Raw genomic sequence first — 17,955 nt, forward strand, 5'->3', positions numbered from 1 at the left:
TTCTCATGTAATTGTTTTTTATTTTTATTAAAATCCCATTGTGTGCATATAGATACAGGCTTTTGATTTGTGTTCTGTGTGAGAAGTCTATGTTTATACATGAGGCTCTTGGACTCTTTGAGTAGAAAAGTGATTGGGACATCGGATGTTCACACAACGTCACTCCTCCCACTCCGAGCCTGTGAAGAGTGGCAGTGTGGGAAGGCGAGGGTCTGGTGAGGGGGGTTCAGCGTGTGATCCCACTGCAGCTGAGGCCCCTGACCCCACCGATGTCAACACACTGTGATCTAGCAGCGTGAGGAGATGCTGTCGTGCTGAGACGTGAATGACTCCTTCTGTTGGAGGTCTATCCAGTGGAAATGCCCAGAAAATCCATTTAGTGTGGCTGTCTGCAACTCTTTGCAAAAATTTGCCTAGTAAACCCTTCTTTGTTTTTGATCTCTTCTCTAAGCATTTTTGGTCTTATCACTATTTTAAACAAGTCTAAAAGCAAACCAGGCATTTAAAGTATGCTTTTAATCAGCCTTTTACTGGCCCACATGATGTCTTTTAACTGGTATTCAGAAAGAAAATATTTCTTGTCTTGCGGAATGCACTGAAAAACATGCCCAACAAAGGTAAAAGAGATTTTTTTTTTTTTTATGGCAATCATGGTAATATATGGCATTTTGTGATGTGAAGGCTCTAAGATTAAGTTTTAGTCTTAACTTGTTGGACATCATACTGTCAGAAGCTAATATTTTGAGGCACACTCTTTTCTTTACCTACCTTTGTACTGGTGCATCCGAGGTTGAGATATGCCTCATCATGTTTTCTTGTCTTGTGGCTGTCTACACTGGACGCAACAAAGCGCAAATCCATTTGTCTTTTGTGTCAGAACGGGGCATCAGTTTACCATCAGGGATTTGTCTCATTGTGTTGCACCACTTCCAGTGTAGACAGCATCACTGATTATAATGAGTCCTATTTGCTTTTGTCGTGTCACACCTGGTGTAGACACGTTTTTGTTTTGGTAGTTGTGATATTTAAAGTAGATTCATCATCTGCTTTACCTTTACCTTGCACTGGCAGTCTTTTCACAGACTTCATGCTTGGTGCAAAACCATGAAACATTCATTTATGTTTCTACACGCCTCCCTGCAATTCTGATTTTGATTCTTCTGATTCTCCATTCTGATTCTTCAATCGCACCATCTAGCATTCTCTTATTCCACAACAACAACCACTACAACTGATAACAGGCTGCTCAAATGGGTGTCATCTTGAGGTAATAATATATGCCAAATATTTTGTGTTCAATTATTTTCTTATGTAGCAAGTAGCTGCATAATAAGTGGGATAATTTGGCAGTGGGGTCTTGTATCACCCTGAAGAGGTTTCTTTTGCACAACAATCTGCTGACTGTACACTATCCCTTAGCCTTGCTGCACATTTTTATAACTCCGGGTCACCAGTTTGGAAACCACTGTGATAGAATAACAGGAGTGAACTTATAGTGTGTAAAGGGTTTGTCAGTGTGCTGCACCTCATCCAAATTCATCAGCATGCTCACCCTCACCCCAACTTACCTTCCTCCAATTTATTTTGCTATCCCCCACCTTTGTATTTCATGGGCCTCAGTCAACAGAGTGTGTTTTACTGCCTGCTGTCAGGAGTGAACCTCTTACATTTTTTCTGTCTTTAGGGAAAAAAAAAACATTTATGTAGTGGTGCTTTAAAGGGCGCAGAAACAAAAACGCTGGTCAAAAGAACCTAGATAATGCCACATTTATTTATTTTTTATTTTACTGTTATTTATTATGTTTGCACCAGCTCTGCAGTTCGGCTCTCCAGTAAAAACATGTCACGTTTATTTACACCGATCATGCATAACATTATGACCACCTTCCTAATATTGTGTTGGTCCCCCTTTTGATGCCAAAACAGCCCTGACCTGTCGAGGCATGGACTCCACTAGACCCCTGAAGGTGTGCTGTGGTATCTGGCACCAAGATGTTAGCAGCAGATCCTTTAAGTCCTATAAGTTGTGAGGTGAAGCCTCCATGGATCGGACTTGTTTGTTCAGCACATCCCACAGATGCTCGATTGGATTGAGATCTGGGGAATTTGGAGGCCAAGTCAACACCTCACAGTCATTGTTGTGCTCCTCAAACCATTCCTGGACCATTTTTGCTTTGTGCCCCAGGTAAGCGACGCACACGCACCTGGCCATCCACGGACCTCAGGGCTAGATTACTGTAATGCTTTACTGGGTGGTTGCCCTGCATGCCTAATAAACAAACTCCATCTGGTCCAAAATGCAGCAGAGTTCTTACTAGAACCAGGAAGTATGACCATATTAGCCCAGTTCTGTCAACACTGCATTGGCCCCCTTATTAAACACTGTATAAATTTTAAAATCTTGCTAATTACTTACAAAGCACTAAATGGTTTAGCTCAGTACTTATGCGAGCTCTTAACACATTACAGTCCTTCACATCTATTGCGATCTCAAAATTCTGGCCAGTTGATAATACCTAGAATATCAAAATCAACCACAGGCGGTAGATCCTTTTCCTTTTTAGCAACTAAACTTTGGAACAGTCTTCCTAGCATTGTTCGGGAAGCAGACACACTCTGTTTCTATGCTAATATTAGTCTCTCTCTGTTTATTCCGAGGTTTACCGTAGTCTGCCAGATCCAGGCCGTATCCAGATGAGATGAAGGACCTGCACCTAGATACGACGACAAAGCAGCCTGAAGTCTCAACTAAACTATCCCCTGCGAAGGCCTCCTTCCCTTTCCTTTCCCTATGTGTAGATAAAATGTTATCAAAATGATTCCAGTTCACATGGATCCGCGGAAACGACTAGCCTTGGCCGCCCATGACCCTGTCACTGGTTCACCACTGTTCCTTCCTTGGACCACTTTTGATAGATACTGACCACTGCAGACCGGGAACACCCCACAAGAGCTACAGTTTTGGAGATGCTCTGACCCAGTCGTCTATCCATCACAATTTGGCCCTTGTCAAACTCGCTCAAATTCTTACGCTTGTCCATTTTTCCTGCTTCTAACATCAAGTTTGAGGACAAAATGTTCACTTGCTGCCTAATATATCCCACCCACTAACAGGTGCCGTGATGAAGAGATAATAAGTGTTATTCACTTCACCTGTCAGTGCTCATAATGTTATGCCTGATCGGTATACTGTATAGCTCTTTTTACAATATATTGCTTTAAATCAAGCAGCTTTACAGTATTAAACATGAAAAAACAGTGCCAGTTTCACTTTCCATTATAATTACAACTTAATTTTCTACTATAAAGCGGCTCTCCAGTGTGTTCATGTTTTTACTCGCTTCTGACCTCGACGGACTGATCAGAAGAAATGAACCGGAGAAAATTTCCACATCAAAGAAGACGGAGCCTCAGAGCCACAACTGCCTATTACGTCATCACCATGGACCAATGGTAGTTTGAAGGTTTTTGCCAGCCAGAGCAAACATTTCCAGAAAGTTCGCTTTGGCAAGCTGTTTTGAATTCTCGAAACAAACTTCGTTTTGGCCTGATTTTGTTCGAAATTGTCACACCAGTTCATACTTTGATTTCTATTGAAGTATATCGGGGCCTTAATGCACTCTATTGAGGCAAATGGGAACGCAAAAATTCTCTTTGTTGTAGGCTAGTTTCCATTCACCACTATAGAAGTTGTTGTTGCTACTCTCGAGGTGTGTACTCTTTGTGTTTCTGTAATGTGTTGCCTGGCTTGAGGGCAAATACCCTGATGTGTGAAGGCACTAGTGCATGTATGCCATGCAGGTGGCGAAGCACTCTCACCCCTAGAGAGTTGTCCTAACTGCACTATCTCTCATGTTTGTTCTCTGTCTGTGTCTTTCAGGTCAGTTGTGTTTACGGGACCTTTTGACATTCCGCTTCTGTCAGACCCTCCAATGGCTTGGCCGATGTCAGGAGCCTTCTGTCCATGCAAAGTGCTGCAAGACCTGTGGGCTCCCATCACGGGGCGGCGATCGCACTGCAAGTCGCTGAGATACAAAGGGATTGCAGAATGACTGTTGTAAGCCAGGAAACACAAGATTATAACACAAATACTCAAAGCAGTTCCATTGTTTGGACAGACTTTCGGTCTGGTCTGGTCAAGCTGATGCCATTGACCAACAGTTAATCAGGGAGCCACTTTGTCCCTACATCCTTTAACACAGAAAAAGTGGTGCTTATTTCCGTCCATCATCTCAGATAAGTGGTAGTAAAGCAGGTAGAGTGGACCATCTTGCCATCTCACTATAGTGACTACAGTAATTAAGCTTCCATTTCTTTACTAATTGGCAATTAATAGAACAAGTCTATTCATAATGTGGCTATTTTAATCGTATCTTTTAACTCTGCCAAGACTGCAGTTCAGTTATTTGTAATTTTATTCCTGTTTATCACACTTTTTTATTCATTGAACCACATATAACCACCACGCTAGGAATTCCACTTAACTGCAAGTTGAGCTTGTTGATGTTTCTATTTATTGCAGCTGATTGCAAATCAAATATAAAACCAGTAAAGAAGTACCTGGTGCTGCAACATAAACTGGTGCTAAAGGTAGCGAGCGCTGAGCTCCTCAATCAGTCTAGTGTTGGCTGGTACTTGAATTCTAAAGTCAATATTTATAGTATCTTAATTGTATGTCTTTATTACTTACCCTTTTGGATGAATAAACATATACACAAAAATTATTCAGTTCACCACTTTTCAAAATGTATACATTAGAGCTGCACAATTAATCGTTAAAAGATTGCAATCTCGTTTCAAACACCCACACAATCTTATTCCAAAATGAGAGCGATTTGGCTCCGTCTATTAAACCTTTGACAAGTACAATCACAGCGGTCATTTAGATCTGCGTTCTGATCCAGAGAGAGCAGTTGTCATGTATAGGTATGGAACAGCTTCACAAGCAGTCTTTTCAACCACCAGGTTTTCACAACAAAACCTGCCCAATTGCTACTCAAAATTAGCCCAAAACTAGCCCAATCACGTTTCGGGGGGATCCCCTGGTAAAAATCTGCATTTTTGGCAGGGTTCCCATGGTAAATTTCGCATTCCAGAGGAATGGAAAAACCACAGACTTGGCAACACTGGCAACCACACAGTATTATTATTTCTGTCTTAGAATAATTCAAATTACCACAGAACTACTGAGATAAAAGTTTATAGTTTGGATATAAAAACTGATGTCTATGGAAGCGATCAAAATAGAGCAAATCCCCTTTTGAAAGTAACTTGACGCTTCAAATAAAGATTGTATCAGTTACATCGTTACACCAGTAGGTGGCGACAAGTGACTGTTAAAAACGTTTTTGTCATTGAATCATTCATTCAAGAGATTCATTCAAAAATGCTCATTCATCCAGTAACAAGACAAGTGAAGTCTTTATGAGTGAGTCATTGAATCATTCACGCAACCCAACTTAATTAAATATTTTGTCAGTAATGTTGTAAATAATGTTAAATCATGGAAGAATTGTGATGTCTACTTTAAACAACAACAACAACAAGAAACGTAGTTCCTAATTTATCCAGAACCATGCGGCTCTAACATACATTATAGAATAGCTTAATGTCTGCTTTCTTAAATTATAATGATTTATTTTTAATGCAGTAATTTTCCTTACAGTATTGTATGCTTACAGACATCAGTTTAAAACAAAACTGTCAAGATTTTTGTCAGGTACATGTAATATTACATGAAGTAAATGTTTAGTATGCCTTTTTTATAATACATGACCACTAACTGTGCATTCAGTCTTAAGGTGACCGCACCTTAAGTTGCATGTTGTATAAACTGTGCTGCACATCCTATGTCTATAGGATGCTTTTAAAATTTCACATACATGTCGATTAGTTGCCTCAGATGTACAGTATTTGAATCCTACTTATACTTAATTTTTAACTGCCTATAGCCTTATTATAGCCTACATGTCACGTCTCTCTAGACAGGTTATAATCGAATTAAAACCAAAACTAAAATAGAAGTTTTTGCTTTATGACCTTTCAGGTATCATTTATGTAAATAAATAAATGCAGCTGCACTGTGGTAACACATTTGCATCTAACATGCCATCTCTGCATGACAATTGACACCTACTTTACTTTCATCACTCGTTCATCCAAGGACCATGGGATGTATCTGCAGTCTAAATCATTTGTTCTTGTTGTTTTGCTCGAATGATTCAGACGAGAGGCCTGCGCTGCATTACTATCAACTGATCAACATCAAAACGACAAATGCAACATGTTTTGTTTGTCAGGTTGCACTGAGAAATTTGAATTGATTTGTAATGATGTTGTTTTTATTAAGTGTTTGTTGAGGCCTGTGCTTAGCTAACTGATGTTTCAGGACTGTTCAGTATAACGTTTTCTGGTTTACATAAGATGTTTTTTTCTACATAATATTGTCTTTTTTTTTTTACATTATTTTATTTTGGGGAAAGTGCCATTGTCGAATTAAATATCCATATTGCACTTCTGTAACACCTTTGTTTTTTGTACTTTATTAAATTGTTTTTGTAAATGAAATGTGAGGAACTTATTTTATTCACAAGAAACCTTTTTTTCAGAGTAGAAATGTAAGCCTTAATGTGCTGTAGCAAACTACAGTATTTCATCTAATTTTGGAACCATTCCTTTAAAGGTCATGCTGTTTAGCAAATGGACTGTTGTGGCTGTTTCACTGATGTGAACTTTTATCAAGTCTTATCTGAAATCCAGTAGGCCTGCATAAGGTCTCAGTAGATTTTATGATTTATGACAGTGGTTTTCAACTGGTTTGGCCATTTGACCCACATTTTCCCGCGACCCAAATTTTTACCATTCCACTTTACTTAATATAAGGGTTGGGCGGTATGACAAATTCATGACTTATTGACAACGTAATGACGTTGCATGCTTGTAATAGACCCTTTTCACATATTTCCGGGTTTCGAAGAAGTCGTCGACGTTGGCGTTGACGTTATAGCGGTGAATGAGAGACTTCATTTTTGTTTCCATTTGCACAAATATATCAAAAGAAAAAAATCCACAACAGTGCTTTCATAACTTTTAAAAAGAGGGAAAAAATAGAGAGCGATTGATAATGGCAGTCAGAAGAGAGAAAGATGTCATTTTTACCGTCATAGAAACACCCTCACAGCAGTGTTAACTAGTGTTTTTTTTTTTTTTTTTGTAATTTCATGCAACGGTAATACTAAGTATAGTGTTATAAATGTACATACATTTTTTATTTATTTATTTTTAAATGAAAGTATAAAAAAACTTTGCAGGATTTACGATATTGATGACCGTTAAAACGCGTCATCACAGTCTGTGAAAATGATCTATTTCATTTAAAGTGAAGTAGTGGTGTACAGCGCGCGCATCCGCATTTGCGCGGGCAATTGAAGATTTGAACTCCTGACAGGACAGGAAAGTTCGTTTTTCTGAGGTGAGAGACTTTTATTTCGTAACAAGTTACGAAAATAACGTTAGAATAACGACGCTGACAACATCTAGTCTGACCGCAGATACTGAATCAGGACAACACGTTTTTCTCAGGCACTCTTTATTTAAATTGCGTCTGACAGAACAGTCAACAGCTTACACTTCCAATGTAAGTCTCGCATCAGAAAAACATTTAGAATTACGTTTTTGTATCTTTCACTACACACTCCGCGACCCACTTTTGGATCACCACTAGAGAAACACTGATTTAAGTTATACTACTGTATTGAGTTTGAATATAAAAGTGAGTTTTCATTTAATATGTCCCTCGGCATTGCGAGTTACTTAAAAATCCAATTTAAGAAGAAAGGAATGGGGTGTTTCAGGGAACATGTTATGAAGACCTCATCAGGTCTTTCACATAGCCATTGGTTATTAAATGCAATTGAACCTATATGATCAGGTCAACAGGCACATTAAAGCCAATTCGATTTATTGGATTTGATGGACGACTGTAAGTATAGTAATTATAAACCCTGCATGTGATTCCATTTTCTCGTGCCCAGAGTAGTTCATGAAACAAAGAGGTCAGTGTGAGCACAAAGCTTTGATTCTTCATTATTAAAAGCCTGCAAAGAGTTCATGCATTTTGCATCAAATGCCCTTTAGTCTTCAATAGGAACATTGAGCCGCAGATGTCTTTCATGGAAAGAGAAACAGTGCCTCCCCATGGCTAATTATAGTCCGTGCTGTATGTCCTTATGAAAACCAATCATTTGTTGAAAATTGAATGGCAAAAGTATATTATTTAAAAGAAAATATGAGCAATGTTAGTGTAAAACATTGTGTACAATAATAAATAAAAGTATGAATTGTATGTGAACCATGAGGCTGAGCTATATTGTCAGAGATCTATATCTAAGTAACTATATAAGGTTTAAATCAGTTATCATATACTGTAAGATTAGCATTTCACCATTAATAGATAACTGGCAATGTAACTGAACAAATGGTACATTATGTAATGACTTGTAAAACTTCAAGGGGACCTATAATGCCCCTTTTTACAAGCTGTAATTAGGTCCCCTTTAATGGGAGCTTAGAATCTGTAGTATTTGCCACAATCGCTTGCTTCAACCACCTGCGCAACATTATCAGACACAACACCCAAGTTTCTCTTTGCATGAATGTTTATTAGTGGCTGGCAGGGAGTCGCTTCAGAAAAAGCAGAGCGACTCTATGACAAAAAACTACAAACATATGTTAAGAAATGCATAAAATAGCAATGTTAGGGCCGGTTCACATAGAATGCGTTTTTCCATTCCACTTTGAAACTTTTCCATTGTTTTCTATGTAGACGGACATCTTTAATCGTTGTGTCTTTTGCAGAGTCTCGTGTATGTGGCACTCAAGTTACAATAAGTTCAACTTTTCAACGCATTTTTAACTGTAAGAACCCGTTCTGTGTGAATGGCCCCTTACAAGTTTTCTTTCATTTGATTGGTTACACTCACCACTCTACCAAGTACCCCATTGTTAGTCAATTCCCAAGTCTAGGCTAGTAAACAATGGTTTCAGCATACTGGTTCCATTTTTTCTATTGCTGCACAGTACATTTCAACATTTCAGAGTGCAACATAAGCATATAACCTTTAAAAACATTAAAATAGGATAGATAACAGTAAAATAATTAAAGACCCCCCCTGTAATCAATAATTTTATCCCCTAAAACTAATCTTTGATCACCAAAATGACATATTTAACTGTTTTTTCCTGTGAAAAAAATTCTTCATGTCTTAAAATAGCTTGAATGTAACTCTACACCCTTGCTTCATTTAGTATGTGTGGGTCCATGAATATGCTAATTAGCCACACCCCCACTCACTCGCATCAACTCGGAGATCCACTCGGTCAACTTACTGAGGTAGACGCTGCACAGTGGTATCACTCTTTACAATGTAGTTCATCATAACATCGTAATATACATCATACACCCGCTATATTGCTAAATCTACCCGATTTTTCATATTTTCATTTTCACTTTTAAGAATACATTCATTCCCCATTCATAGTTTGCCAATCAAGACAATTTGGCAGGGTTTCAAGTTTGATTGTGAATGTATTCATTTTATCATTTCCCCAGCAGTCAGTAGCATGTATGTGTTCATGTTTATTGCTTCTCAATGGCTCTCCAAACCTCTCCCTCGGGGTACTGATGCTTTTTCACTGATTCTTCCAGCATTTCACAAGAGAATCCAGGGTCCTGAAGATGTAGAAACGCTTATTTATGCTATTGCCAAATCGTCAAATCCCCTAGTTTTCATTTTATACATGTTTGTCCAAATGGTGCTATTTATTTTATTTATTAGGTTACACTTTATTTCAAGGTGTCCTTGTTCACAAAATTATTTCAGCTATTTCAAAGAGCCTATCACAGCAAAAGAACCAAAAACCACAAAGACACTGATCAAACAAACAAATATAAACTAGTTCTACACACAAGAGTGTTTCAGGGACAAACGTATGGCACAGTATAAGTGGAATAACTGACTGCAGACTAAGATTGGGTATCGAGAACCGGTTCCATTTTAGAACACCGCATTTCACTTATTGCACTCTGTGCATTTTAATGTGATTTTAAATGATTTAGGCGGAATAAGACGTGAAAGAGAATTAAATTCAGCACACACATGCTGTTTTCTGTGCCACGCACACAAAAGCACAAATATTGAGTTATCTTTCGTGTCTTCTTGCGCTCGAACAGACAAACACACAAAATTATGTCAAAATATCCTTGCGTAAACAGTCATTTTGTCTTAAATGAGTGTAAACAGTTGATAAAGAGCTTGTGTAATCAGTATATTGAATCCGTGCATGCAGTCTTAAAGTGACAGCAGCCTAATAAACCTCCTGCTATCTGTCATTAATGTTAATCAAAGAACAAAACACTGACACACTGATCTTGACTGAATAACTTTTGTAACTTTAATAAGGTTTAATCTATGTTTTACTTATAAAAAGAAAACTGTTCAGTGTTATTTTACATTTGATTACATTTGATTTCAATTTCTGTACCTGAACTTTTAGTTGTGTTTATGTGTGCTATTGTTAATTTGTTCTCTTTTTTTTTATTACAGACTATTTACTTGTCTTTAATAATGTTTGAAACTTATATTAGTTAGTCTAGTTGTTTCTGTAGTGGTGTTTTTGTTAAAACCAGCTTTTTTTAAAATCTTGTTTGAGTCGAACCTGGGAATCGATAAGAATCGGAATCGATAAGCAGAATCAGAATTGCTAAAGTTCAAACGATACCCAATCCTACTCCAGGCCATTAAATTATTGAAAAATAATGCTTTGCATTGTGGCCACATAATTTTCCAGTAATTCACTGGCCCATAGTCAGTGATTCCCTATTTACTACATTGAGTTAAACTTTTTAGTCTCTAACCAACTGTTCATAGTGCAATAGCATAATACATTCCTTGCTTTGCGAGTTTACCATATTTCTGTTTTAACTTACCATTGGTGGAATGTAGTGGGCATTTCTGATGTTGGTGGGGCTTTTGAAGTGTTCATGCAGATGATCCACATACTCACACATCCTTTAATACATACAGAGAGCAAAAACTCAATTGAATGACCTTCTTTATGCTTAAACAGTCCATGCTTAAGATTTTAAGAAATTGTTCACCCAAAACTGAAATTACTCCAAAAATGCAGTTGTTATTCAGTTGAAAAAAATGACTTGAGTTCCCTGGTCTTTTTTTAAATCCTCCAGGAATTGAGTTTGAGACCAATGCACTAGACTTTAAAAAGAAAAAATACCCACGCATTTTTTCAATACACATACCTATTACTTAAACTAGCAGACACTGAAATGTAGTCAAACAGAATGAGGTGCTGAACAAGCTCACACAGTCCCACACCGCCAGCATGAGGACACACGGGAACTGCAAACAAGAAAAACAAGACATTTGAAATCTAGGTAAGTTGATAATCATTCCTATATTTCATAGGCAAGCAAATGAGACATTTGTGGCTAATATTATTTACACTCAAGTTACCATTAAACTTAGCAGCCATGAGTATGATGGCAAGATTTTCATTCACACTGCCAACCCTACAGCTGTCAATCTGAACAAACTGTAGAGCCGAGGCCTGAAGAAACTGCTTGAACATCACTCTGTTATGGCACTGCAAACAAGCACACAAAGATATCGATACAGTATATAGTCTGGTATCTCAAAATGAACTGCTGACTTTATTCCATGGAACACAAAAGGAGACATTTTAAAATCTTTTTTGTGTTCTGCAGTAGAAATGGTTTGGAACAACATGAGGGTGATTGAATGATGACAGAATTTTAATTTCTGAGTGAAATATCCTTTTAAAATGCCATTGACAGGGCTTGAATTTTAGCGTGGGATTGCAAGTATTGTGCATAATTTTACTCATTACCACAGATTTTGTTCTCACACCCAAAGTGTGCGCACATACAGCCGTCTCTCAGTACTAAATTTAGTTCTTTTTCGCTTTTTATTGCACTTAAACAGTCAAATACACGCAAAATAATGTCAAAATGTCGGTTTTGGTGAGTATTCATGTCAACACAGTCAGTTATGTTTTAAGTGAACGTAAACAGTTGAGAAAGAAAACGCATGTGTATCAGTATAATGGATCCGTGCGTCAAGTCTTAAAGTGACAGCAGCCTAACATACCTTCTGCCAAATTATATTAAAAATATCTATAATGCAGTTTTTCCCCATGGAATCAATGTCAAAATTGTGGTCATTGAAAATGCTGAGTGGCTAGTAACTTTGGAAAACCACTAGCCACAGTAGCTGGTTAGCAAAAAAGTTCATGTCAAGCCCTTGTTATAGTCATCATTCTTGGTGTACATACACACACTCACCTGTTCTCCAGTGGCCACTCCAATACCAAAGGGCGCAAGTGCCTGAAAACAAGACAAAAAAAACCCTCAAAACCTGACTAACATGGTCTAAAAATGAACATAATGAACCAGTTTACCTTAGAGATGGATGCATGACCTAGAATATCATCAGGAGATGTGGGCTCCTCAATCCATAGAGGGTGAAACTCTGCCAGCTTGGTTACCCAAGTAACCGCTTCATTAACATCCCACCGTTGATTGGCATCAATCATCTGACACATAAGATGTCTTGTAAAATTCCCTGCCAAATGCAGCCTTCTATTCATAGTTTGGACCAACTTAATATTCAAAATCTGATCTGGTTGAAATATCCAACTACTATTTTGCAAAGTATACACATTTGACTTTGAATCACCAGGGTTTTGTCTGGTCCAATCAACTTTCGGATGAGGCTGCATCTATGAATGTCATCCTGCAAATTAGCCCCGACCTTCACTTTAAATTTAGTCCATCCTTGGGCAAGAGCATCAGAGCAGAGCTATTCAAAGCAAAGGATCTTTGTTAAAGTCAGCGTATGGTTATAACAGAAACAGGAACAGCCGAAGAACAGACAAACCTGGGTAAGTTGCTGATCAGTGTAGCCCAGCCAGGCACAGGAAGTGGTGTAGGCAGGATAGCCTTCCCTTAACATCTGCTCCTCTGGAGTGGTTTAAAGTCACCATGAAATCAAGAGTGACAGTTCTTAATTTTTTATGGAATATTACAGTGCTTATTATAAATGATTTATCATAATTCATGCGCCTCAATCTTGAATCAAAACAACCCCCTTCCCCTCCCTGTTGCAGCGACATCTCTTGATGACTAGGGCAGGGCAACCTGTCACTCACATCCACCAATAGCAAACCACAACCATCCAATCAATTCCCCACGGACAAAATCAAGCCCCGCCCTACATTTGTTCTTGTTTGAGAAGCCATTTCACTAGGATATATTTCACAGTAGAGAGGAAAAGACTATCACAACTTCCATTTCATCCCGACTTTAAAGTTCAAAGATGTCCGCACACTGAAATTACAGCTCCTGACAGTAAAAACAGCTGCTTATATTTGCTTAAAAGTTTTTTTCCAGGATTCTTTAAAGAACAGAAAGTGCAAAAGAACAGCATTTATTTGAAAAATATATATATTTTAACAATTTAAAAGTTTTATTGTCATCTTTGATCTATGTCATGCATCCTTGCTGAATAAAACTAATCATTTATTCCAACAACAACAACAAATCTTACTGACCCCAAACTTTTGAAGTTTTGATAGTGCATGTATGTATTAAATGGCACTTTATGAAACACTGTTTATAACCTTTATGAACTGATCTCACCTCTAGTTTTCTGCCCCGTTTTGGATTTTACCAAAATATCTAAAAGAAAGAGAAAAGGAGTGTTATTCTGGAGTATAAGGAGTAATGCATTATATGAACAATAGCTGATTGAATGACAAAGGCGATACAGTTGTTGATGACCTCACCTAAAGCCTCCTGCTCCGTCAGAGCATCAGTGATATATCTGAAATCAATACAGCTGATCAACTTCGCAGGATCCTAGGAAGAGGATTCATTATCATATCATCATCATCATCATATTGCTTTGTTTTGCATTCAAATTGTGATCATTTAAGTGAATACTCACCATGTCAACAAGCAGCTTCCACAAGGGCTGCAAAACATTCATTTTGACCTTTAATGATTTTCTATATGCATTAATTCTTACAACATTCATGCAAATTATCGACATGTAAAAGAATCTTTTGTGTTGCTCACCTTTCCCTCCACTCGTGCCCATAAATCCCAGACAGCATTCAGAATGGCCGCCGTCGCCAGTTGAATTACTCCTTTTTCTGGTCCAATCTGTCAGTGAGATCATCTGTTCATTCAGCTGTACAAGAAGTCTTGAAGTACCTGCACTCAGAGTTGATACTCACCCATCTCATTTGACCATCACTGCTCAGGAGTCTGTAGAAGCCTCTGAAGTCACCGGTTATCTCCTCCAAAGTCTTTCCGACCACCAAAGTAGATAAGGCTTTAACTGCGCATACGACTAGAGATAAACAGGCACACACACACTGGTCTAGATTAGTATAACCTAGTCCAAAAAATCCAATTTCTTTCATAGTTTGGAATCCTAATGGGAAAACTACAAAAATCAGATATTTTATTGATACCAATAAGATAAAACGCTCTTGCAGAAAAATAATTTTACCATTTTTTAAGGATTTTACCCTTTCTGAAGTTCCTCACAATGTAACAGTTTTAGCTGGGAATACTTATTCCTAAACAAGTATGGTACTAATAAACTGATCAGCAGTGTTGGGGAAAGTTACAATTAAAAGTAATGTTACAGAATTGCGTTACTCCCTAAAAAAAAAAAAAAAGAGTCATCCGTTACATTACTTTTACATTAATTTTCTCACCTGGGTTTGGCTTGTTTGTTTGTTTGTTTTTTAATAGCAAAAAAACAAAAAGTTCTGTTTTTGTTCAAATTTAAAGACACTTTCACACCAAAAGTGAAATGAATAAGCTTCAGGCAAATTCACCCCTGTACAGTAGAGGGCGCCGCTCAAACAAACCTTTCAGCTGTGCTGCCATTCTGGATCACATGAGAATAGGATGCAGGAGAAGAAAGTCATTACTTGTTAATTGAGAAAAGTAATCTGATTACGTAAGTCATGAATTTTTAATTGCCTATAGCATGGACAAATATAATGCAGACGTAGTAGAGCACTAATATTGGCATTCTTGGTAAATATGAGCAAAACGGGTCTATCATTCAAAAAATATTCACAGAAATATAACCTTTAATTAAATTGGTAAAATAATTGTTAGACAAAAAATATTCTTATAAACCTACTAGAAATGTGTGCCACAATTTCTGGCACTTCATTTAATTCTTTGTGCAATCTTCCTTTGTCATGATAACATATCTAAGGGTACATTTACACGACAACGACGTACTAAAAACGGAAAAGTTTTTCCTTCGCATTTTTCGCATACAGACGACATCCAGGCAATCTCCGCTCACACGGATCCGCGAAAACGACTAAAAACACTGTATTCTGCTGCCAGACCAGTAGATGGCGATGTTACTTTGTAAAGAAACACAACACGCCTTTAGACTGAACGCATAATACGCATGTGCATGATGTTGCCGTTTTCACAAATTCACGTTTTTGTAGTTTACACTGAGACGATAATGGTATTGTTTTCAAAAGCGCGCACTTTAAAACCCGCTTTCAAAAGTTTGCGTTTTCAGGCCCCTAACGCCGTTGTCCTGTAAATGAAATTTTTCTTTAGTTTTTAGTTGAAAGCGGTGTCATGTAAAGGCCCTGAAGTCCTCTCCAAGACCTCATGTGTAATGAAGTTGGAAAACACATGGCAACAGATCCATTCCTGCATTCAAAATCTTTCCAGATCCTTAGATTCTGAAGTCCATGCTTGTGGACTCTCCTCTTTAGTTCATCGCACAGGTTTTCTATAGCATTTAATCAAGGGGACTGTGGTAAGCAAGGCTAAATCTTCATTCTTTGGTCAGTTAACCATTTTTGTGTTGATTTTCAGGTGAACTTTGGATCATTGTCCAACCACTGCCAAGTTAAAGCTTTCTAGCAGAGGCAGCCAGGTGTTTAATATGGTACTTGATGGAGTCCATGATGTATCCCGACAAGACAAACAGCCCCACACCACTATAATTCACAGATTATGAATGAAAAATCAAGATAACGAGCAAAGAATTTGTTTTTACAGCTGGTTTCTCTTATGTTTACCAAGAGAATTGGAAAAACAATATTCACTTTGATCCCATTATGAAGGAGTAAAAAAAAAAAAAAAGACACTTTTCACCAGAAGGTGTCAGGCTTGTATCTTTACTCAAATAATGGGACATTGCACTCGCACGCCATGGTCATATGACATTCAGTATTTGTATAATGGTTGGATTTTGGGAAGCTCACCGATTTCCGTCCCTCTTCCCACAGTAAAAGTCAACCCATAACCCTTCAGTGCAGCTTCCGTGTCCGTCTCAAGAACAACATATGCGACAGAGTAATCTGGATCGGTGTGCTGCGAATCAATCACATTCATTGCCAACTGTAATGCATTCATTGTTGTTTCTGCAACGAATGAAACTATTGATATAAACACCACAGAGAAGTAAATCGTAGGCAACGAACCATTGCGTCCGATCCATGTTGTTCTAGTGACGTCGGGAATCTCACGTCGCGCACTGACACATTTATTATTTTGCCTCCCAGCATTTTGTTTCAGTTATAAACTTTGCCTAGACACGGTAGTTACGAGCTGCTATAGTGTACACTTCAAACACACCGCCCCAAGAAAAATATGATTGGCCTTTTGACAGTATTTTCAGACCGTAGTAGAAATGTGATTGGAAGTTTTGGAATAACGTCACGAATGACAACAAACGTGATCATGTGATCGTCAGAAACGAAACTGTTGGTGGTGCATGTTTGGAGTCCTATAACAGGGTACATTGCTGAATACTGTTGTAGGCTATATTCTGTTCTGTTAATAATAATAATAGTCCTATAATAGGATGAATATTTATATTGGCGTGAGAAAGCCAACAAACCATAAAAAAAAAAAAAAAACTTATTTATGCCTATTTATTAAAGGTACAGTTCACCCAAAAATTTAAATTCTGTTATCATTCACTCACCCCTCAAGTTGTTCCAAACCTGTATGAATTTCTTTCTTCAGTTGAACACAAAATAAGATATTCTGAAGAATGTCAGTAACAGTTGACTTCCATAGTATGGAGGAAATAAAATACTTTGCTATAGAAGTCAACTTTCTGGTTAACATCAGGTTTGGAACAACTTCAGTAAATGATGACAGAATTTCATTTTTGGGTAAATTATCTCTTTAATATTATTATGACAAAAATTTCGGACTCTTAACTCCTCCTAGAGCTTTAAAACAAAACTCGGAAAAATCCCATTTCATTGACGGAATGTTTAAACGAGCCAAGACTGTTCGAACTCCAGTCAATCGATATACCTTCAAAATTGGTTTAAAACTACTTTAAACCTAAAGCCTTTAAACTTCAAGATTTTAAAACTGATGATGATTGTGAGGCTTCGGTTCGATCCCGAATCCATGGTGACTTGATGGATGAACGATCTATAGAGAGCTCGATCATGTGCAATTTAAAAAATACTAAACTTTTTTTTGCCAGGCTTTCTCAACAACATCAAAGTTTTTCTTGAACTCTTTTATCTGGTAAACAGACCTACCACTGAATAGGTTAATTAAGAAAATGTTTCTTGACATAAGCCACTGAAATTCTTCTCCCTTTATTAATGATCATGATTCGGTACTCGTTAAAAAATCCTTCAAGAACATGTTAATTTGCACAAACGCTGAATTGGTATTTAATTCAGTGTAGTGGGAAAATATAACTACAGACTACATAAAAATAAAACTAAACAAAACACTTGCATTTTGATCTTTCAGCTCTTTCTGGAGTCAGTCCTGCTTCAGACAGTTCCCTTCTACTTATCAGTGACTTTGTGATTAAATATTGCTGA

The 17,955-nt window shown here is 37.6% G+C and overlaps 2 protein-coding genes across 3 annotated transcripts in view; one reads left to right on the forward strand and one right to left on the reverse strand.

Moving 5' to 3' along the window:
* Nucleotides 1-6,567, forward strand: part of LOC127516138 (A disintegrin and metalloproteinase with thrombospondin motifs 7) — an 83,218-nt gene extending 76,651 nt beyond the window's left edge. For both annotated transcript variants that reach the window (XM_051900483.1, XM_051900484.1), the window contains one exon: nt 3,881-6,567. In XM_051900483.1, coding sequence (XP_051756443.1) covers nt 3,881-4,029 — 149 coding nt within the window. In that variant the 3' untranslated portion in view covers nt 4,030-6,567. The remainder of the gene's footprint in view (nt 1-3,880) is intronic.
* A 2,072-nt stretch (nt 6,568-8,639) lies between these two features.
* enosf1 (enolase superfamily member 1) lies at nt 8,640-16,754 on the reverse strand. The gene is made up of 15 exons (XM_051900982.1): nt 16,579-16,754; nt 16,360-16,468; nt 14,335-14,450; nt 14,174-14,260; nt 14,043-14,069; nt 13,882-13,954; nt 13,736-13,774; nt 12,975-13,057; nt 12,774-12,896; nt 12,496-12,630; nt 12,380-12,421; nt 11,532-11,661; nt 11,318-11,417; nt 10,988-11,069; nt 8,640-9,730 (listed from the first exon to the last, which is right to left on the reverse strand). The coding sequence occupies exons 1-15, from the start codon at nt 16,660-16,662 to the stop codon at nt 9,638-9,640; spliced, it is 1,323 nt and encodes a 440-aa protein (XP_051756942.1). The 5' UTR covers nt 16,663-16,754; the 3' UTR covers nt 8,640-9,637.
* Between the last annotated feature and the right edge of the window lie 1,201 nt (nt 16,755-17,955).

This window comes from Ctenopharyngodon idella, chromosome 7 (genome assembly GCF_019924925.1).
Source record: "Ctenopharyngodon idella isolate HZGC_01 chromosome 7, HZGC01, whole genome shotgun sequence".
NCBI classification, from domain to species: Eukaryota; Metazoa; Chordata; class Actinopteri; order Cypriniformes; family Xenocyprididae; genus Ctenopharyngodon; species Ctenopharyngodon idella.